We start from the raw sequence: 23347 nt of genomic DNA on the forward strand, positions 1-23347 counted from the left end.
GATTGGAAGAGACAGATATGGCTCAAACTCGTCTGAAAATCAAATTAGTAATCGAACTGAGTGCACTAGTATTAATTAATACATTTAATTTGATTGAAATGACGATTTAACATCAATTAATTCTCATCACCATCAACGATAATCATCAAACATAAGTTATTTTCTCTATTTTAGTATTATTTTTCAAATTTATTCATAATTTTAACGCAATTTGGCAGCACCGCACAATTGATACCGGCGTTCGGGAACCTTCCAGAAAGGAACTGTTTCATAAAACTTAGTTAGAAAGCGGATGCTGTACTTCACACCAGTAAAATGTGACAATTGTCAGTTGTCATTACAACAAAAATTGTCTTTGCAATAGAAGAGTAATTAAGTTAATTATTAAAACACAAATAATTTTTACCAAGCATTGCCAAATTGTTACGAAGAAGGAAAAAGTTCGAGGCTTGCTGTTTGATATAATAAATTATTGCACTTGACCAACCGGCAATTTTCCATCTAAAGAATACTTATTGATGGGCGATCTAAGTTTTTCCCTATCCAGATTTAAATATTGATATGTGAATATTAAAGTCTTTGATCATTATTTCGCACTCATGCTTCATTTGTGTATTAGCCTCAGCATGACTAATTTGTATTAAAAATACAGAAACTTAATCAATAAAATAAAAAATGAGTGTGAGTAATATTCAAGAAAATAAGACTCCGGACTTGGGGGTAGATGTTTCAACTTCATCCTCATGTCGAGAGGAATTGGTAAGTTCCAACTAACTAGAGATATAAATTACATAAGACGTCAAAATATGTAAATTACTGGAGCTTTAAAACACATAGCACAAATTCAAAGTTTTAGCAGTTTAGTTAAATTGTTTATCGTTAAGATCCAGTAGTGGTGAAGGAATATATTTGACCAGCAAGAGAAATATTGATGTTGCATCTACATGTCACATTTTGAGCCACATTGGTGTCTTTTAAATTATAACTTTTATACACAGTTGCCTTGTGCCCCTGCTACTTAAGAGTGATATCCATTCTATAAACTTTGTTTAACATCTCAATAATATCATAAAAGCCTCTTAATTTATGTTCATGTTTGTTGTTGCAGATAGACACCGCTGTAAAATTTTTACAAAATCCCAAAGTAATTAACAGTCCTTTAGCACAAAAACAAAAATTCCTGCAAAGAAGAGGTCTCTCTGAAGACGAAATTAGAATAGCGTGTGAGAAATCTGGAGCTTATGACCATTATGAAAAGCAACTATTAAGTCCCAGCAGTCCTCTTCCCACATCTCAACCCACTAACATGTTGACCTCATATAGAGGGTATGGACCTATTCAAATCAGATGGTTTGATCGGTTACGGGAAATTCTCCACAGCGTTGCAATATTTGGTGTTGTTATCTATGTAGTGAAAAAGTTTTATGAAGTATAAAGGTTACAATTCTGCATTTGACATGTGATTAACCATGACATTTTAGATGTATATAGGTCCATTTCTTTTTGGAACTAAGAAAAAGTCAATAGGTGAGAAATTAGACAATTTAGAGAAAAATGTAGGAGATTCTATGAAGGATTTGCAGAATAGTTTACGGGATGTTAGGGCTGAAGTTGACCGAATAAATTATAGCCCAGAAAACGAATTGATGTCTGAACTAAAAGATTTAAAATCTGAGATAACCACTGTAAAAGGTCTTTTGCTTACCAGGTAAATTGTTTCGAAATTTGAATATGTACATTGTTATAAACAAACTTTATTTTCTAGAAAGCAATTTCCATCTGTGAATAATCCAGTGGTACCACCATCGATTCCTGCATGGCAAATGTCTAGCGTTCATCAAGGAAATGAAACTGAAGGAGATAATGATGAGCACAAAGAAGAACTTTTGGAAGTTGGTTCAGGTTCAGGGTCTTCAGAGCCAGAACATGGCATGAAAACAAGCGAGTCTAGTCTTGAAATAATGTAATTATGTTTTTGATCAGTAAAATAAATGTTGTGTAAAAAAGTGATACAGGGGGTTCTGGATAAACATGCACTCTACAGGAACAGTATAAACCACAAGAAATAAACAAATTATAAAATATACAATAAAATAATCAATATTATCATATTGGATAAGGAAAACATTAAATTAATTCCTCCCTCTTCTAGAATGCATTGTTATTTTGGGACAAGGCATACACTAATGGACAGGGACTAAACTAAGGAAACTTGAAATTTTCAGAAAGAAATTTAATTCTAATCCGTGCACCGCTCATATAGTGTACTCTCACTGTTTTGCAAGTGGATTTTTAGTAAGAGAAAGCACAACGAAGTTGGACGAGTGATAAAGTGCGAGGGAGGTAGGCTATTGTTTCCCCTCCCATTACCAACGATCGGCTAGTGTCGTTGCCTAGCAAGCAGTACTCCATAATTCGAGAACGAATTATAGCAAAATTTCAATTAATCCATTCAAAACGTCTGCAGAAGTATGCTGCATGATGGCAGAAGGTGTGCAAAGCTTATTAACAATAAAGTATACGCCACCCATCATTAATTTGGTTTATTTTGTTTTATCACAAGTCTTTTATTGCTTATTTTTCCAGAGTTCCTTTAGTTTTGTTAAACTATTTTATTACAGAATAATTTACTCTTTTAAAATTACGTGCGTTCAAAAGAAGTACTAAACAAGTAGCAATATTGAAAGTTTCCTTAGTTTTGTCCATTAATGTATATCCCCAGTTATGGGATGCTTAATCAAAGAATTAGTGTTTACCTAGGCATGTTTTTCTTTTTCAGTAATCCTGAGGATGTAGTCTAGGCCTAAGCCATAAGCATTAGGTCAAAATTAGTTTAAAGTAACTATGCTGAATTCAATTTGATTTTCTAAATTAATGTTCTATTAATTTCAGATGTTCTTCCAAGGATTGCGATACGGAGTCTTGCCATAGTAAAAAGAGTAGCCGAGAGGGAAATTTAACTGACTAACGGGCTAATATTCCCTATAATGACCAAATATATAACTGTTTTTGTTTCATAATGTGGTTTAAGGTTGCTATTTCAAGCGTTATTTACTGTAATAATGGGGACCTACCAAGGATATGATGTATGTATATAGTTGTTATGTGTAGGTAGGGGTAAAATATTTGTTTGTTTTTTTAATTTTGACGTTGTTTTATTATTTTTTTAATTTTTGGCTGATGACAGAGCTCATGTTTTACATTATAAATAATAATAATGGGATTTTTACTACAAAAAAACTTGGATTTAGTATTTATGGACAAGTGTTAAATAGGTTTATTATAGGAGAGTACGGAAAAATCTTCGTTGCGACTTAATCATATGTGATTATGAGCGAATCAGAATCGCTATAAAATTTTATTTGTGTGACAGCATTTTACTCCTTGATTTCATGGAGTGTAAACTAATTCCGTAAACTGTCAATTACACTTCTGCAAGGTGTGATGAAGCATTAATTTCACACTGGGATTATTTCTTCCTGTTTGAAAATTGCTTTGCCCCTCCCCCTAAGTGAGAGCTGATATGTTATTCCCAGCTTTTTTCCCTGTGAAGGCACCTCACAGTCCCCAGTGAGATGGGAGCTTCCCGGAATACAATGAACATTTTCTTTGTACTGCGATACGAACTGTTTTGAGCCTTCTGGGGCCATTTTCTGTGACCTGTCGATGGTGTCTAATTGCGTTCGTCTCGTCATTGAATTCTGTTCTGAAAATTAAGGAGGTCGAATCTCGCTGACCTGGTTTGAAAACTGTTTAAAAGATAAATCTTGTGAGAAGGTGAATTTTCCGAGATACTGATTGTTAGTGCGGGTGTGCTCCGCGGTTGTATTCTTGATCTCTTGCTATACCTCATGTAAGAGAAATGTCAGGTCACTTTGCGAACGAAATTTCTCTAAGATGGCTCCGTTAATTTCTTAATAATAACCGAACACATTGAAATGCTCATTCTCGGGCTATAACGCACAAGGGTAGAAAAGTTCCATGTATCGCGCAAGAAAATTGTCTTTTTTGGTAAAATTCCTCCAATTCTCACTCTGGGTTAGTTAGGGATATTCTTTTATTGCATAGTTGTGAGTAGACATGGAAATAAAAGTAAATTTTAAGTTCTAACATGTTTTTATTAAAGTTGCATAATCTACACGGGTAGGTAAGTATTTACTTGTTCTGGTTTAAAAACTTATAACTAATCTAGACATCGGAAAAATGGTCTACAGCATCAGTATCTCTAACATTACTTACCTAATAGAATATTTACATTGGATTGTTAAAATCGCTTTAACACCCGTTTAAATGTACATATTATTCGTTATTAAACATCAGGTTGTACGTAATTATCAAAATTAAATTAGTTGGGTGGCATGAAACTATTGCGAATTTTTCTTTATAAAACACTCTGTTATAACTGAATAAATTTTTTTTTCCGCAAAATAGTACCGGTTTGGTGTTTACGCGTTGCGCACAAATAGACAAAATGGATATGAAATGGCTAATAAACGGAAATTAATTGTTTTGTAAGTGTAAATTATGAAATTAAGCATAAACACAAAACAGATAATTGATGAAATTTAGGAAAAAATGGCATTTTATTTTAAAATCTGAGCCGAAATCCAAAAAAAAATCACAATTTTTTTTCTTCTGCTTATTGACTTTACAATATGCTTTAAAACCAAATTTAACGTGTTTAATTTCTTCAGTTACTTGCTTTAACGTAGATTTGCTTGCAAATTTTCATTTTTAATTTTTGTTGTCCACTCCATATTCACTGCACCTATTTTTGCATAAACGCTAAAAATTAAGCTAAATTCTGTTATAAAGATCCAAACTCATCAAATGTTCGGTTGAGATTAATATTTCTTGTACTTTACAGCAAGTTGTGTGAATATTTACACCGGTCGTTGATATTAACAAATTTATTTTGTCAGATATTGATCGGGTTGAGAGCAGAACGATCATTGCAGCATGAGACGGCTTTGTTAATACACATTTCTGGATGGAGAAAACTTTTTCTATTATACAGGGTGATACATGAGCAGTGTTTAATTTTTGTACTTATTAATTCAAGAATGGTGCCTTTTCAATTCCAAGGAACTAATAAACTTTTGCATAAATAAACAGATATCGCCATTTCATTCGAGAACATAGGGATTGTGCAAGTTGGAGAAGGATAGTATAATATTTAATATGCCTCTGATACAGAATAACAACGAAGTGGACGGAATCAGTCAGGCCGACGACTCCATTTTGATATTTAGTTTAATATCGATTTTGGGGCGATGGAATTTTTTGAAAATCTCGGAGAAAAAAGCAGCAATTTAAATAAATGAAAAAAGCATTAATCCATCACTAGAACATTAGTAAAAATTCTGAAATGGTGAGAGATCTGGTAACACAAGGCTGACTTCCCCTCCACGTCAGCCGCTAGTTTCGCCACCTACTTTCTTGGTTTTTGTTAAAGGTATATTAAACCGTACGGGGTCCTCTCCCACTTGCACAATTCCTATGTTTCCACATGAACTGGTGATGCCTGGATTCTATAATTAGCTGGAAGGCAACTCGTATTAGAACTCACTATATGTGGCGTAAAAATGACTTATCAGAAGTAAAATGACGGAGAAGTACCATAACTCAAGTACATTTTTCAACGGAAATTCCTTTCGGTTAGGAGTGATCGCCAAATCGATCATAGAATTCACTAAATGATCAAAGAAATATAATGTTGAGGATGATCTCCAAATCATATTTATTTGCGATAATATCAATAATGTTATGAAAAATTAATAAGTAACATGAGAATTTCATGTTTCTTCAAGGAGGCATGGCATGACTCCTAATCTGAACGTTCCCATCAGTTTAAAATATCATTTTTGTGCACACTAATAGTGTCTAATTCCGCAATTTCTCCCTCTAAAATTCATGATCCAGTTTATTCTAAAAGAATGTCAACATGGTTCTTCAATAATGATAATTATGGTCGATATAAGCGCAAAGGACCTGATGAGAGGTAGCTAGTAGCTATACATCTGAAAATTATGAAAATAACACTTGCACATTAATCTCAAGTGTTCTCTAAGCAATTAAATGTTTATGTAGGTACTAAATCCAGGCACGATAAACTTAAAAGTACATAAAAGTAACTTATTTCGAACTAAAAGGAACAACTGGCCTTAAGTAACAACAATCAACTGGCTGTTCTAACACAGAGCGAATTTTAAGCTGCTTTTTTCCTTTTTGGTAGAACCTAAATACGATTTCACGATATGTCTTCAAAAAAATTAATAAGTAGGAAAACCACACATTTTTTGACTATAGTTTGACTACCGTGGCTGAGATCAGTTAGAAAAAGAGCGGTTTTATTTTACAGCAAGTCAAAATGAAATTCGTACGCCGAAATTATTCGTATTAATTTTTCTTTGTGTTAAGAAATAAAATAAAATCAAATGTTTATTTAATCTACATTTTGAACGGGCCTGGTACTACTACATATGTTGCAGTTTTTGTTAAATATTTCGATAAAACCGATTTTGTGTTGTTGTCGATACTAAACTCGTACATTTAAGTTGTTTAGGAGCCAATACCGCGTTAAAAGAGTTTGGTGTTAAATTATTTTTATTTTTAAATAGTATTAAAACTTAATTGCTTTTCTAATGGATCCTCAAAGGGAGAAAACTAGCGTTACCGAAAGGAACCATTATGAAGTGGAAAATTTTACCGTCGGATGGGTAAAATGCGTAACAGTACAGAAATCACAGATTGTTATATAAATAAAGAAAAAAAACTAAAACCAAAATAAGATAAAATTCTAGAAAAATTCTTAATGATTATTATGAAAGGTTGATTTTAAGAAAGGTGGGATAAAATCCAAAAACGTCTGCTCCTAAATTGGCGAAAATGGAGAAATATAATTAAATAAGGTCGTTAATCCAACTTCCAATTAATGTTTAAAATCAACTACGAGTAATTGCTGTATTCTTTATTATTTCGTTATTGTTAATGTATTTCACCGAATTGAGTTTTGGTACTCTACGGAATAGACATATTATCAAGCCAGTTGTGTTGTGAAATGAATTGCATAAATTTGCATATTAACTGAAAATAGTTATTATTATTTTTCTAAGAATTATAATTTTTCCGAACATTCAGTTGTTAAAGCTCGTACACTTTGAAATAGTTCCAGAGAGTCGTGCTGTCAATGTCAACTTATGTTGTCAAAAATTAGAACGGGTACATGATATTTTGACAGAAAAGTATCCAGATTCGGTAAACAGGAAACGCGTACTGCTCCAACAAGATAACGTTCGTGTCATCGTGCATGTCGGACCCAGAACAAATTCCAGAATCTGAATGGGGTAGAAATTTTACCTCATCCAGCGTATAACGCTGACCTCACTCCTTCCGATTATGGTTTGTTCCGGTCAATGCAACGCTGCTTTAAAGGCCCAAAATTTCGTAACGTAGAAGAAGACGAAATTGGATGTCGCAACCTCTTCGCCTAAAAGGCGCCGAAGTGGTATCGCAACCAAATTTTGAAACCAGCCGAAAGATGGCAAAAAATCGCAGAAACCAATGGATTATACTTTGAATAATAATATTGTTTCTCACTTTAAGTGTTCACAAAAGTTTGAAATGAAATTTTTGATTTATGATTTTGGCGCGAACCTTTGACTCAACCTAGTATAATTGTCCTAAAGAGTGATCCCAACGCCTGCTCATAGTCCAGATGTCAATGTAGTTGAAAGCTTGTGGTTTCAACTAAGAGTAGCAGAAAGAAAGTATGACTTTTCTAATAGCTACTGATTGAAAACTGTATTAAGAATGGTCACGTGTACCATCAAAACATTTTGCAAAATTAGTACCACGTAACCCGACCGTTTAAAAAAGGTATTTGAAAATAAAGGCCTTTCAACAAAGCACTGAATTAAAATTAAATACATTTCAGAACAAAAATTTGAAAAGTGTACAAGTTTCGTTTTAGGGTGGAAAAGTAGCTTTTTTCAATGGTATTCAATATAGAATTTTATTTTAGCTATGTCCTTTGCTATTTTTCATTTAGCCTGGGAAGCATATCAAACAAACTTAGTGTACGAGTTTCAATTTGACTGCCTGTATATTACATTCCAAAGAGCGAATTTTTTATACAGTCTAACAGTTTTGTTCTTCGTACGTATGGATTGTGTTAAACAAAATATCTATCTTTCCCGCCCAAGAAAATTTTTTTACAGGTTCTCTTTTATTTTCGCCAAGAAATGTATTAGAAATATATGTCCTTATGTACAAATCTTTCAAAGAAAAATATCTTATTCATACATTTTTGTTCGTACAATCAATTAGTACATCGCGGAAAAATGTAAACAGTTTTTTTCCTGCACCATAAGGATGAGTAATTTTTTTTTTCATGCATTGCACCGTCAGTTCATTTACTACTTTTATCAGTTTGATAGAAAATATCCAATCGAAAAAAAAAGTTCTAATTTAATAAAATCTATTGTTGCTATGGCACTGAATGGTCATAGTTTGAGGAAGATAGGGTGCCAGTTTAAAGTGGAGAAATTTTTGAATTTTAAGAACGACTCTATAAATACATTCATTATCGATAATTCAATCACACAAATGTGTTTACATGTCGTTGATAGTTAATTGAAAACCCGAAACATTGAATATTTTCGTGAAGGAATGCTGATAAAATGTTTTTTTTATTTTTATCGGGACAAAAATAGAGAAACCTTATTGGTGATCTTACTATAAAACAAATATCGTTTGCCTAAAAAAGCTGATATTTCAGCGGTATTTTTGTAGTTTGCCTTTAAAATGCCGCCGAGTTGTTAGATAGTTAAATAAGATAAAGAATCTTATTGTTAAAAAGTATCGCGGAGAAGTCAAGTAGATCGATATTGCGAAGCAGTTTAATTTAATCCAAAGCGTCCAAATGAATAAAATTGTACGAAGAAGCGGGATCAACCGCAAGTAAACCCAAACCAGGAAGGTCCAGAAATTTGACAGCTACTCCAGCTAAATTAATTAAAAGGTGTTCTTCGAATAACTCATTTTTAGCTGCTGGTGACATTAAAAAAGAGTTTCTGCATGGTCTAGCACCAGACCTATAATTGGGCAATAGCTACCAATCAGAAGGCTGGGAAAAAGCCTTTTATTAAAAAAAAATATATATATATATATATATCGACGTTTTCGTTTGGTTTTTGCCAAGAACCGTTTAAATTGGTCTTACAATCAATGGAAACAAGTGCTATAGTTGGATGAAAGATAACTTAACATGTTCAGCTCTAATGGTGTGAACTAGGAAGACACCCCCAATAGCGAGAAATAAAATGTTAAATATACTATACCAACGAATATACACGGGGGGTGGTTACGTGATTGTGCGGGGGGCGCGTCTATGGCCATGGGATGGCATCACTACTAAAAATAGAAGGAATTATTGATCGACATCAATATCTGAACGTTTCAAGAAATAAAATTTTGCCATTTGTTGAGGAATCCGCATTTTTAGTTCAGAAGTTTCAACACGATAACGACCCAAAGTCTACTTCAAAAGCGGTAAAAGAGTTTTTTGAAGCAGAACAAGTGTGTGTTATAAAATGACCAGCTCCGAATCCAGATCTGAACCTCATTGGAAACGTGTGGGAACAATTTAAACGCAGAATCAGACATAAAAACCTGGAAAAATTTGCAAATAAGGATCAACTATTTGCCGCCCTATCACAAACTTGGAATGAAATTTTCGAAAGCGTTTTTGTTGGAGTCAGTGCTCCGAAGATCTGCAGAGGTGATAGAGAACAAAGGATTTGCGCCCAAATATTACAAGAAATTTATGTTTCGTCAGTATTCGTTAAAGTTTCGCCATTTCTGTTCTCTAAGAAAATAAATTTATTTATTTCATATAATAAAAACGTTTATTTGTTTATTTATTTGGGCATTATTGAATTTAAGAATTAACCTGCATACGTATAAAAAATTCCGATTACTGTATAAAATCGTAAGTAGGAAAGAAAATTCAAAAGTTTCTCGACTTTTAGCCGGCATTGTCGGTGAATTAATTAGTAAAACACATTCTACGATTCAGTATACTATAAATAAATTTAAAAACGTACGCACTATTTTCAATTTTTCGAGAATACCGAAGAAAAAGAGTTTAATAAACGAGATGAATGCACGATAGTTAACAAAATAAAAAAAAAACGAAGTTAAACGTGCCACATATTTGCCCGATGGGCGAAAATGATAAAAAAAAAACATACAGTATTGTGTATAGAGATAACAACTAAAATATATTTTTTGTATATATTTTTTTGTCGCCACAGAAATATGGAACATTTGTTTGTGTACACATTCCATAAACCAATTCATTACTTAAAGGCTTTATCAAAATACTATGAGTTTTTTAATTTTTTTCATTGTGCACTACGACAGCAACAAATAATACTCTCATGTTAAATATCAATTAATCAATTTGGAAAATCTTGTTTTTTTGCTAATATATTCTTTGATATATTTTTTTATTGTTGTGTATGCTCCCATCAACTCGTCTTAAGCGGTATATTCTAATTTTCTGAAAGTAAAGACCTACTTGAAAGGCAAGGCAAATATTGGTTGTTGCTGTCTTTGTACACAATGCCGTATGCGAGATGAATCAGTTCGCTATGTATCACGGTAATACGGTAGAAACTTACGGATGAAGCTGCAAAGAAAATCTGCGTAGAAGATTTTCTTTTACGAAAAAACATATCAAGATCAAGAGATTGAAATGGCATAATCTGGTCGGAGAAAACAAAAATTAGTCTGTTTCAGTCATATGGCATCCATAGAGTGCGAAGAAAAATTAATGAAGATAATAAATTTCTTAACACACACTTCCGTCTGTAAAACGTGGGGGTGGACCCATAATGATTTGGGTCGCATGTGATAAAATTAAGTTGGAACTATCCATCTATTAGGCATAGCAAAATGCGGATATAATGAAATTTACAAAAAGAGCGTAAAAGAGTGCGTACACAAATTAGGTCTGTCACAAATTTATAAATTTCACCAGGACTACGACCCTAAACGCACAGCTTTAACAGACAGAATTCGTATCGTCCCACAATTATTAAAAACTCCTCCATAATCAGCAGACTTAAACCCAATCGAGCATTTGTGGGCAGTATTGAAAAGAAATATAACAAAACATAACACTTCATCAAGGACTGAATTAAAAAACACTGTAAGATGAAAATGGGAAAAAAATCAGATTTAAAATATGAAAAACGTTAGTTTATTCTATGACTAGATGTCAAGCAGTCATCACAGCAAAAGACTACTCGACAAAGATGAATCAATGATTGTTTAAGCAAATATCTCGTTTAGTTTTATACTGAAATTTAATTGTTAAAACGAAAATGTCGTATGACATCAAGGCGTTTTTGTTAAGTTTATTAATTAGTTTCGTTATGCATGGTGATTCGGAGCTGTGAGATCAAATTTCTAGGGATGGTTCAATGCAACAACAGAACTCATTTGAGCATCAAGAACCCGTGTTTGGAAGAGTCTCCCTGAGGCGCCACGACCTTATAATATTTTAAAACAATTACGTACGTACAAAATGACACTACAATAATTGTTCGACGCTTAACGGAGCCTATTTACAGACATTTTCTACAAAACGCCCATTAAACGTTCGACAGCGTATGTAGCTTCAACATGATGGCGCGCCTGCACACATTTCTGTTCAACCCCATCAGTATTTATAGATCGTCAGTTATGGACAACACGAAATCGACAGAGGTGGTCCAGTTCCGTGGCCCCCTTGGTCACCCGATCTAACACCTTGAGAGTAGGGACAAGCAAAACTTCTGGTTCGTGAAACGCCAGTGGAAACTGAGCAAGACCTGATCGCACGAATTCCTGCGGCATTTGACGTCGTTCAAAACAATTATCAATTTTTTAGCGAAATCCGCGGACATCATGTGCGTCGTTTAAAGAGGTGCATTGAATTTCAAGGACGACATTTTTAACAATTATTGTAGTGTCATTTTATACAAATAAACGAGAATAACGTGTGCTAAAACTCGAGGAAACGCGTTTTTGCACGTAGCTGTCTTAAAGTAGCACAAGGTCGTAGCGCCTCAGGGAGACATTTTCGGATATGTGTTCTTATCCTCAAACGTCTTTCATTGTTGCACTGAAGGATCCCTTGAAGTTTGACACTATAACTTTGAATCGCCCTGTACATTTCTTAAAAGATTTGTACGCAAGAACATTTCTTGTTAAAAATAAAAGAAAACCAGTAAAAAATTATCTTTGCCAGCGAAATTCGAATATTTCCTGCAACAAAACCATACGTACGAAGAACACAACTGTTAGATACTGCGCATCTCCGGAATTGCGCGCTGTAAATATGCGCTGGTTAAATTACTACATATTAGTGAGAAAACTCCAACCTGAAATTCACCCTGTTTTTTAACTCTATATCGCATTAAAAAATGATATCCCGATGAATATAAATAAGAATTTCTTTTCAGTAATATGTTTCGGTAGATTCACGCACACTTTCATGATAAAATAAGCAAAAAACGCCTCATAACGTTATGTACATTGTAGGTACATAAAAAAAAACGACAAACCAAACTTCATCAAATTTGGGAGCAAACAAATAGTATTTCCTCGTCCTAGTTTGGTCTCGTGTACTACCTGGAGCAAAACAAAACGATGAAAACAATGTAGAAAATCATATGACACTAACTACTTGCCAAAAACTAAGCGTTAACTACAAAATATTAGCATAAAAAATAATATCAAGCATGTAGTCTAGATCTAGAACGAGTCGAGTCAAGGTGAGGACTTGATATCTTCCAGATTTGAGCTATATATACTCAAATTAATGGGGAACGATAACAAAAAAATATTTAAAAATAGATATTAAGGAGTAGTTAATTCAGCCATGCAAGGGATTCCCACATATGCCCAAGAAAAACAAATTATATTTTATGGTTGCGCATTAAAACAACTACCCGAAATTGTCACATAAATATCGCCAATAACGACTAAATAGGTTTATAATGCACTGCAAAGCCGCAGTAAACGTAATTGCGTACATAATATCAAACTCTGTCGCTCCCTCGCTATCTTAGTTCATTGAAGGCCTCTCTTGCATGTTAACTTTCCTCCAATTTAAATTTTTGAATTACGAATGAACATAAAACATTTCTAATATTTTATTTAATTTCTACATCTTAAGAATAAATTATTTAACGCGCAGCAATGCTCTAAATAACGATTTATCCGCTAGTTAATAAACAGAAAGTATTTCACCCTCAGTGTGTGGTAAAAATCATTACATTTTCCAGAATCAAATTATTTAATTTGTTTATCACATATATGAAATATCACAAAAACTTAATAAAACTTTATATAAAACTCGTGACTTAAACCTGTTTGTTCACAAGAAGAAGTCGTGTCACTTGGGGATTTAATTCACTCTTTGCATAATTCGGTATTATGCATTAGTGCTGTTAATACTTATTTACACAGCATGTGACTCAAAATATCGTTCATAGGCGAGAAGAACCACCGGTCCACATAGTGGAAAACGAGTGGTCTAACAGTTATCGGGTGTATTGAATGACTCTAAGGTGTTTTCTCATCTTTTTTCTGAAAACGGCTAAATAGCAAGTGAATCATGACACGCACGTCGTCCTTTATATTCCTAACGAAATCTACTGCAATATCAACTTTCCACTGCTTTTTGTGGTTGCCATGGAAATGAATGTCAAACAAAATGTCATCGTCGATGTTACGATCAAAGCGGCGAAAACGAATAATTGTATTTTCATGACATTTGATTCTGGTAATTAAAATGAGTTTCGTTACTTGCGATCGGTGGTGTCAATTACAGTCGTTCAACACACCCAATAATGGGTTTTTTCCAGCTCACAGAGCAAAAAAATTATGTTCCAGGCATGCGTGGGCAAGTTGGTGAATTGTAATAATTGTAAGCCAAAAATTTTGAAACAAGGAGCGAGAGAAAACGTACAGAGTGGGCAAATTTCAATGTTCATATATGTAGGAAATATCGATAACTATCGGAGATAGAGGAAAACGAGTGCAGTACTCTGGATGGTTTTTTTACAAGCCCTGTGAAATAATTGAATTATTTCGATCGTATTTTCTAATCGACCTCCAAGTCGAAAACAAAAGACGATCGAAAGTTTCTAATCACTCCACCGGTCTTATGTACAAAAGAGAAAACTTCGAAAGTGCCGCGTTAGTTTTCCTTCATGTCCTATAGTTACCGAAATTTCCTATATAAATATTGATGTTTGCGCCGCTTGCACAGCACTTAGAAGTATATATTTTCTTAATACTTAACACTTCTACTCAGGAACTACTATCTAATGAGCCACTGCTAACTTAAGCTATCTAGAAAAGTACTAAATAATTTCAAACGCCAGTTAGCTAGGTATGAATTATTTAAAATCACTTTCTATTTCATTTCCTTTTTAATCTATCTTGCGTCGCATCCAAAGAGCGAGAGGTGTCCTAAAGGGATTTTTTTACATTTAATTATTGAAAGTCTAAATAAGAAATTGACTGTAGCTTCCCATCCTTTTTCCTCTACTAATAGGTTACCGTTCTAATTCCAGCCAAATAGTAACAATAGCAAATCATTCGGACTATAAGTTTTCGAATATCGAATAATTCGTATCACATCAGAACAGACTTATAGGAAAGTCAGCCGGCTTTTCCCGATGCGCCTCCCAGAGATACTTTTCCTCCTACCCTTTTCCTACTTGCGGTGCCGTCAATTACACATTCGTTGTGGAATGCGCGACTTGAATCTCTTATTGTCTTTGACGCAATCGCCGTCAGAGGGCGGTTCTTCCACTCGTGTTACCACGCTCTCGGCTAAACTATCAACGTCCGTTTTAGGCTTGGAGTTGCCAGTATCTAAGACCCGCGGTCTGGATGACATAGTTGTCACATTTCCCCCACCAACACTGAAATAGGGCGTTTTGAATCAGCTAGGTCCGGAACTTTGGGAGTACCGGTATTGCCGCATGCGACTCGTTTTTCTGTTTGCAACAATTTAGTCCAGACAAAAACAACGCACAGTGGCCCCGCTACTTTACGTAGCAAATTGATCTAAAACGGTTCCAAATACCTGCTCAAAATCGACAATATGCTTCAAAATCTCCACGAATACATACAAAAGTGAAGGCATGCAATGCAGTGAGTCGTTTGGTTACAGAAACCAATACAAGGTGTCCCATAGGGAACGGAGTCCGTTGACGGTGGCAATACTACAACTACGCATTTATGCATTTTTGTATACCAAATGGAATTCTAAAAATATTCCGGTTTACCCGCATTAGTAGCAACGAGTATGACAAATGGTGTTTTTGGAAAATAGGATCTTAATCGAATCGATCCGTATCTAAGCTGATTTTCAACAAACTGCCCTTTTCACAGTCAGTATTTTCCTTTTTTTGACGGTGCTTACTGACGCCAAACTGAGTCAGCAATAGAAAAATTGTGTTATTATCAATAATTTTAAATTGTGCATGTGAAATCACGGTTTTAAGGCAAAACGGCTTACTGATAGTTTTGGCCTTTGGCTGCGAATTCTGATCTGTCCCTAAATGATACAGCCGGCAGAGCCAACACCAAATTGTTAAACCTTTTCGATGCGATATAATCCCAAATTACCTTCGAATTACATGTTCTCGCCTTCCGATGGACTTGGCTCTGTCATGTTTATTAGAGCAAAGTTACCAGCGAGAGCGTCAAGCTGTGAATTAGCAGATCTGTCTACCTTTATTTCACTTTATATACAGGATGCCCCGGAAATAAATGCCATAATTTCAACACGTAACAGAACTCATCAATAGTAACAACTTTTATTAAATAAGTTTTTCTTAAAGTCACATTTACTTCCGGTATTTTTACCTATTAAAATCGCTCTATGGAACCGTTTATGGATTTAAAAAAAATCCAAATAAACACTGGATATTTTGTTGATGTTTTCTTATCGTAAAGTTTTTTTACTAACCGTGAGTCAAGCTCATTGCACCGCAAGTCTTATATTGTTTACGATTGATAGTATTGAGAAATTTTCGTGTGAAATGCCGCGTTTTACAAATAACGAATACACTGATATGGTGTTGGCTTTTGGGAAACCCCGGGGATATTCTAATCGAACCCGTAGGATTTATACACATCGTTTCCCGGATCGTCCTACACCCAATAGGCGCACGTTTGTTCGTGCTATTCAAGGACTTCGAAATACTGGAACTTCTGCAGGTGCATATCAAGATTGCGGCAGACAACAGCCTGATCGTTTTGCAAACGTTAAAAATGAAATTTCGAAACGTGTTGAAAATAATCCTGGAAGTAGCACTCGTAGACTGACAATAGAGCACAATGTGTCGAAAAATTCAGTTTGGGGCACTTTAAAACAACAATTATATCCATACCATGTACAAAAAGCTCAATGTTTACAACAACAGAATTATCATCATCGACAGTATTTTTGCAACTGGTTTTTAAAAAAACTAAGACGGTTTCAAACTTTCTTAGCTACGTATCAGCCACCGATGAAGCGGGATTCGCCAGGGAAGGAGTATTTAATACGCACAACACTCACATTTGGACAGATGAAAATCCCCATGGTAAAAGGCCTCGCTATTTTCAAGAGAGATTTTCGATAAATGTATGGGCTGAAATAATAAACGGTCGATTCATCGGCCCTTACTTTTTACCAGATTGATTAGACGGTAGAAGTTATTTATAGCTTTTAAATAACGAATTGAATCATTTATTGGAAGATGTTTCGCTGGAAATTCGTGGAAACATATGGTATTTTCATGATGGTGCTTCTTGCCATAACGCCCAAATTGTAGGAGGATGGTTAAACGAGCACTTTCCCAGTAGGTGGATTGGTCGAAATGGTTCTGTTGCGTGGCCCGCTCGATTCCCAGATTTAAATCCTTGCGATTTTTATTTATGGGGTCATATGAAACAGTTAGAGTATTTTACTTCAGTTGATACAATTGAGAAATTACGAGGACGCGTTGAAAATGCTGTCAGAATGATTTGAAACGATAGAGAAACGTGACTGAGGGTAGAAGAAAATTTTCAACGCCGAATACAATTATGCTTTGAGAATAATGGAAGACATTTTGAACGCTTAATGTAACTTCTTTTGTAGTTAAGTCAAAAACTTAAATTATTTAAACAGTAAATAACGTAAAACCCCGATAACTCCTACTGCTTAGTTGTATGCGTTTATTGATTATTCGCAAAAAAGACATGCACATCTGAAAGCAAGCAAAAATTTTGGTAGGTATCTATGCGAAGGGTCCGAAATAGGATAAATAAATTTAGATTCCATAGGCGGGTAACGGAATTGTAATAAATCTTTTGATCAATTGAACTGGAAAACTAAACCTCTTACGCAAAAAATGTACTTGAACAAAATGTTGCTTTTTATAAACTCCATTATTGATTCAAATTATGGCACTTATTTCTGGGACACCTTGTATAATAATATGTCATTGCGGTATTGTAAATGCAATAACGATAAGCTTTGTACATACAACAATGGCATTCTGGCCATATATTATGGCTACTCTACTGAACTTGACTAGTCTACATTGTTCAATTATGAAATGAGTTACTTCTCTTACCAGCTATTCTCAACGCCCAGGTAAAAACGTGATTGAAAACATGAAGAAAAGTGATTTATATAAATGTTTTCTCAATTTTTATTTAAGGTGTACAGTGGTGGCCCAAATTACAGCAAGTTTTAAAATTTTCAACGATAACTTTTCAAAGTTTATGATTTATCTTAACTTGTGGTAGTATTCTCAGGGTGGCACCTATATAATAATAAAAATAAAACTCCTGTGAAGCAATAGAAGAAAATATAAAAAATTAAAGCCTTTTTTCCTCTGGACAAAAATATAGCCACTCTACAAAATAAATTAAAAAAATCGTTTTTAAACAAAATATTTAACAAATTATATCACCATATTAGTATTTAGTATAACATACCTTTTCCCTGATAACCTCGCCACATCTTTTTGGTATCGAAAGTAACAAGTTGATAGTGACGTTCATCGATCGAATTTCAAGCTTTTTGAAGGGCATTAAAAGCTGATCCAAATTCGAGTAATTTTTAGAACGGATTTTAAAATCTACATAATAATTCGGGTAACAGCGAAAGCCAAGGTAATACATAAATTTGTTCTTCTCTTAAAAAGTTTTTATAAGTTCAGATGTATGTTTTGAGTCATTCTCCTGCTTGAATATAGATTGCAAAGGCATTTTTTCCTCCATTTAAGGAATCAATTGAGTTTACCAAATATCTTTATATACAAATTTGTCCACAACTCAAGTTTCCAGTCACGATGCTGTTTAGCAAATTCTAATCGGGCCTTGATATTTTTTTTTATTAGAACAGTGGATTTTTTGCTGGTTGGCGCCCAAATAGTCTGTCATCCACTATTGAACTAAAATTTACTTGGCCAGAACTAGATATTTCGTTCAAAATTTGCGTTAACGTCGAAAATTGATTTATTTTATTCAATCTCATAATGATCGCTTCACCCTTTTTCGTTGTTTTTTTTTCGGCTTCCCAGTATTTTTCTTAGGTTTTAATGATCCCGAATCGTCAAATCTTTTAATTAATTGCGATATTATACATTTATTTAATAACAAACTTCCAGCTATTTCATTCTGTTTCTCAGGATTTTGATAACACCCGAGTGTAATATTTCTAATTTCTAAAGAAACTGTTTTACCACAACCCATTTTTAATATGAGTGTCTACTAAGTCTAACTAAATTTTAAGTGAAACAACTATTGAAGATATCTGTGTCACAATGAAATTTTATCTTCAAATATCAAAAGTGGCTATATTTTAGTCTGGCAAAAAATTATATATGCCAAAAAAATTGTTTTGTCCAGGTCGAAACTGTTAAAATTAAGAAAAATATTTGGCATTTTTAAAAATTGCTATAATTTTACCCACTGCGTGCTATTGGAGAATAATTTAAAAAGTAACACACTTTCTGTGCTACTTCTCTCTTTTTATTATTCTGCTACTTAAGCTAATAAGTTCCTTGCAAAATCCACAAATCATAATTCGTCAAGTTAAATTTGTTTTCCAAAATGAAATCTATCGCAATCTTGAATGCTAGACTACCAAAATCATCTTAAAAAGTGATATTATTGATATTGTTAGCACAGTTCAAATCTTAGGAAAAAGATCAACACATGCAAAAAATAAAGGAGAAGGAGCTATATGTAGCAAATATTTGTGATTATTTATGGATCACAAATATGAAAAAAAAATTCAAAAGCAGATGATAACAATTGAACTTGAGGTCACTGTTATGAACTCCACGTAAACTTGTTCGCGATGGGACACCTTGCAGCACACAAAAATTTACGAATGTTAGTCCTGAAGAAACCAGTAACCATATAACCATAAAATATGCAATTTTATAGAAGGTTATACATGACATTCCATTCCCCAACCCTCGTACTGATGCTAGTCTGCGGCAATACCTGCACTCACCTTTAACTATATAAGGACCCTGTATATCAAGTCCTACCAAAGCCTATGTAGGTGCAGGTTTCGGCTGAGAACCGACCGAACATCGGCTGTGAACCGCAACGCATCCAACACTGGAAGAAGGTTTAGTAGAGCTACGTCTGTGGGATCTGAGAACCACGACTTGATTGGAATTGCATTGTCTAGAAGGTTTTAAGATTATTTTTGAAAGAACAGTTTTAGTGGGTTATACCAGGATATGCTTTGTAGGCACCTGGACTATTATCCAAAATGAACACACTAGAGAGATCATTACATATTGCACTCAAGTCCTTAGTGTAGGACCCAAAGTCTGGTGTGCAATGCTGACGGTAAAATCTCCTTTGAAGTATTCCTCGTCCAGAATCTAACTTGTCAGCAACTGCAGCGCCATATATTTCCATGCTCGCAGTAAAAACTACCAGTTCATACCATTGCGACACCTTAAAATTTAAGGTGTAATTTAATCTACTACTTTCTAAGACAGTTTTAACTTACAATATCAAGGAAAAAGTCTACATGGGGCCGTTTATGAACAAAAAATCGGACAGGGTGTCTATCAATGGTCACTTTTAGGACAAAGTCGGGGGGCACTCCAGGTCGAACTGTTTGCCTTACAACCCCATCGTGATGGGAGTGAATTAGAGTCTCGTCCAAGTCCAAAACCAGGACTTTCCTCTTTACTAAACCTAAAAAAATGCATTTCCTTGTTAGTGTTTGAATGAGGATTAGTTTGATTTACTCATAAGGTCTTAAATTTGATATCAGGTAGTTCAATAGTGCAAATTCATGATTAATCACATTAACAATAGAGCAGAGAGGATATTGATATCCAATAACAAATAAGTAATAAGGTACTTACTTAATCTATGTCTTGATAAGGGGGATAATGGGAATAAATCATATGTTACAGACTGGTGTTGAATTATCTGAAAAAAAGGGTATTTTAAGTTTGTTAAGTTTAGGACAAATTTTGGGTTATTGCCAGACTTTATACCTGCCAAAACCTACAAAAGAGGACATGTACTTATGTGGAGAATATAAAAGCTGTTAAGTCATTGAATATTAAGTAATATGGGCAACAAATTTTGGGCAAAATACTGCAAAATAGGGGCATATCAAGACAATACAGGGCTGATACAATATGAATGATTACCATGTCCAAAACAAACCCAAGAACTAACAGGCAATGTTGAATGAATGCAAAAGACTTTTATTAATTACATGAAGTGGTACTTACGGCTCTAGTCTGCTTTTTCAAAGTAAAACACAAACATGTCCATATTCTTGAGGCAATAAGCAAAAATGCCCGGAGCCCCATTTCCAACTGCTTCCACATTTGGGCACCGAGTTTGTTTACAAGCTGTAGCTTTCAGAAAGAGGTTTTATCAGCTTTTAACGGGAAAAGTGAGACAAAAAAATTGTGTTGACAAACTGCGGCTTATTTACATTTTATTTTTTGGGTAAAGGGAAAGAGCGGAAAGTCACGAATTCACCTAACACAACAAGTTTGCTCCAACCAGCGCTGCCAGATTGCTTCAGAGGCATTCCTACAACAAGGAGCTGAAAATCATAAGGGAAAAATTTACTACTAATAAACCATACCAATGATAACAATAGTGATTAAGTATTTTATAACTTAAAACTGCCGAAAAGTAATTAAATATCTCCGTTCACGTTATTGTTAGCTAAGAAGTTTATACTGATTTTTATGTTATTTGCAAGGTTTTAAAACGACGCGAGTATATTGTGAAATCGTAAGAGACTAGGAAAATATTCCACCCCCAAATTCACTGTTAAAAAGTAAAAAAAATCAATAACATATTAACTTTTTTCAACATAACGTGTAACTCATTACGTGAAATTCGCAAAATCATGAAACTCTTATCAAAATCAACTTTTCAATCAAACCGAAATAATGAGATCTAACGATTAATCGAGACATCGGGCAGCGTTGGTTCTGACCGGTCAGAAAACCATCCCAGAACGGTTCACGTTCGAGATTCCTTCGGAGAGCACATATTGCAGATTTAGACTGGAAATAAATAGTGCGCCTGCCCAGAAGGGTTCTTGAACCGTTCCGTGACTGTTTCCGGTGCATTGGAACAAATCCAGCCTCTAAACAAAAATCGACCCTATTTTTGACGTTGATTTGACAGATGACGTCAAGGTTAGTTCTCCAGAGTTGCCGCTTTAGGTAGAATTTCTCATATCTAAAATAAAGTTGAAACTTCAATAACAATAACCATGTCAAAATTACTTTATTGATTATTTGTTTTGTACTATATGCATACTTGCAAAATATATTAAACGTTTTATAATAACCTTAAAGAAGTGGAGAGGAATGACATTGCTCGTACTCTGTTTAACACGTGCATGTGTGTAATTTGTTGCAAAATCTTAAATATATTCAACAATTAATAGGATGTAGGGAATATTTATATTAAGGCGACTTTTGAAAATATTGGCAACATTGGCTAACATATGCATTCGTGGGTTCTAATTCCATAAGAAAAATTTTTGATGAATCAAAAAATTTTATTTGCTAATTCTATTGGCCAATCTATTGTTTTATAGAGTCGGCCCTTTCGGTTTTTAACCGGTGAAAATCTTATTGTAATTAAATAAATTTGTTTTATTTAAAAAAAGCAAATTTAAAGTCCTTGATGTTATGGTGAACGATAATTTTACTGTTATATCTAGCTATTTCAAAACTTTCTCCATAGAATTGGCTTTCTGTACTTCCATTCTATGGGAATCTGTGAAAATCTCACCTTTGTTGTAGAGTGTTATGGATTACATAACACGGGCAAAGAATTGGTTCTGATCCGTAACCTGACGAAATTGATTGAAGCATGTGTAGTCTCCAAAGGAACTCGCAGGGTTTGGAATTTGTGAAATAGGAAAAGAGAACATCAAGAACGCAACCTAAAATACATGAAAGTCATAGAATGTGAGTGTGGTCTTCTTTTTACAGAATAAGACTTCGGATACAGTGCAAATGGAAGCTGTTTCTCTGTCACAATAGCTTAAGCAAGCCCTAATGAATATTTGACAATGCTGCTGGATGACTAATGGATATCTCATCAATAAAACTGACAATGACATCTAATATTTTTTTAATGATAATTAAATGTTTGTACAAAGTTTATTATTCTAAATTTTTGAATAAAATGGAATACTAATCAAATATAAAATAAAACTTAATAAAACATAAATGTGATGAAATTCTTGATGTTATGGTGAAGAAAAAGTTCCGTTATAACTACCTAACTGTTATGGCAATATACGGTTTTGTGTGAACAATTTAAATTTTTTATTGCATCTCTCCAGAGTCAAGAGACATTTTGTCTCATATTTTTTTAAATAAAAATGACAAATGGGGAAAAAAAACATAAAATTCTAAAATTATGCACGTTTATTCACATTGAATAATTAGTAAAATTTGTATAGCGTTACAACACCCATGTCAACACATGTCTTCGCAATTAATTCGTGCAATTTGCTCTACAAAATTTGTACCTTAATGATTTGGCAATTCGGTTTTCTGTCGATTTTGACAACCGACGTTACTGTCAATTGTCCGCGCATGGCGACAGTGGTGAATGTGAGAAGAGTGGGAGAAAAAAGTCTGTAGTCGTGTCGTTTCTCGGGTCTTGTCGGAGCAGTGTTGCCAGAGTTAGTTCATTGGCAGTAGTTTTAGTCCAAATGATGATAATTTATTATTTTGAGAGAAACGGTTTTAGTTTTAGTGTATAATTT

General features: G+C 34.2%; 2 protein-coding genes and 1 long non-coding RNA gene across 6 annotated transcripts; 2 read left to right on the forward strand and 1 right to left on the reverse strand.

The window, feature by feature from the left end:
• The first annotated feature begins 308 nt into the window (after positions 1 to 308).
• On the forward strand, positions 309 to 3143 carry Pex14 (peroxin 14). 2 transcript variants are annotated; one of them, XM_066289514.1, is made up of 6 exons: positions 311 to 759; positions 1109 to 1429; positions 1482 to 1708; positions 1766 to 1963; positions 2780 to 2838; positions 2893 to 3143. In XM_066289514.1, exons 1-5 carry the CDS (start codon positions 676 to 678, stop codon positions 2799 to 2801), a joined length of 852 nt encoding a protein of 283 aa, XP_066145611.1. In that variant the 5' UTR covers positions 311 to 675; the 3' UTR covers positions 2802 to 2838; positions 2893 to 3143. The 2 variants fall into 2 exon arrangements, with proteins under 2 accessions (XP_066145610.1, XP_066145611.1); XM_066289513.1 differs by lacking the exon at positions 2780 to 2838 and having other exon boundaries at positions 309 to 759.
• Positions 3144 to 4097: 954 nt separating this feature from the next.
• Dd (CTD nuclear envelope phosphatase 1-like protein dullard) lies at positions 4098 to 21433 on the reverse strand. Of its 3 annotated transcripts, none has more exons than XM_066289511.1 (7): positions 21191 to 21428; positions 20826 to 21135; positions 20448 to 20514; positions 20084 to 20274; positions 19800 to 20028; positions 19571 to 19749; positions 4098 to 12681 (listed from the first exon to the last, which is right to left on the reverse strand). In XM_066289511.1, the coding sequence occupies exons 2-6, from the start codon at positions 20922 to 20924 to the stop codon at positions 19604 to 19606; spliced, it is 732 nt and encodes a 243-aa protein (XP_066145608.1). In that variant the 5' UTR covers positions 20925 to 21135; positions 21191 to 21428; the 3' UTR covers positions 4098 to 12681; positions 19571 to 19603. The 3 variants fall into 3 exon arrangements, with proteins under 3 accessions (XP_066145608.1, XP_066145606.1, XP_066145607.1); XM_066289509.1 differs by lacking the exon at positions 4098 to 12681 and adding an exon at positions 13192 to 14987 and having other exon boundaries at positions 19608 to 19749; positions 21191 to 21433; XM_066289510.1 differs by lacking the exons at positions 4098 to 12681; positions 21191 to 21428 and adding an exon at positions 13192 to 14987 and having other exon boundaries at positions 19608 to 19749; positions 20826 to 21142.
• LOC136343099 (uncharacterized) lies at positions 19051 to 19947 on the forward strand. The gene is made up of 3 exons (XR_010732741.1): positions 19051 to 19446; positions 19501 to 19756; positions 19817 to 19947. It is a non-coding gene; the product is annotated as an uncharacterized lncRNA (long non-coding RNA).
• Positions 21434 to 23347: the final 1914 nt, after the last annotated feature.

Source organism: Euwallacea fornicatus, chromosome 13 (genome assembly GCF_040115645.1).
Source record: "Euwallacea fornicatus isolate EFF26 chromosome 13, ASM4011564v1, whole genome shotgun sequence".
NCBI lineage: Eukaryota > Metazoa > Arthropoda > Insecta > Coleoptera > Curculionidae > Euwallacea > Euwallacea fornicatus.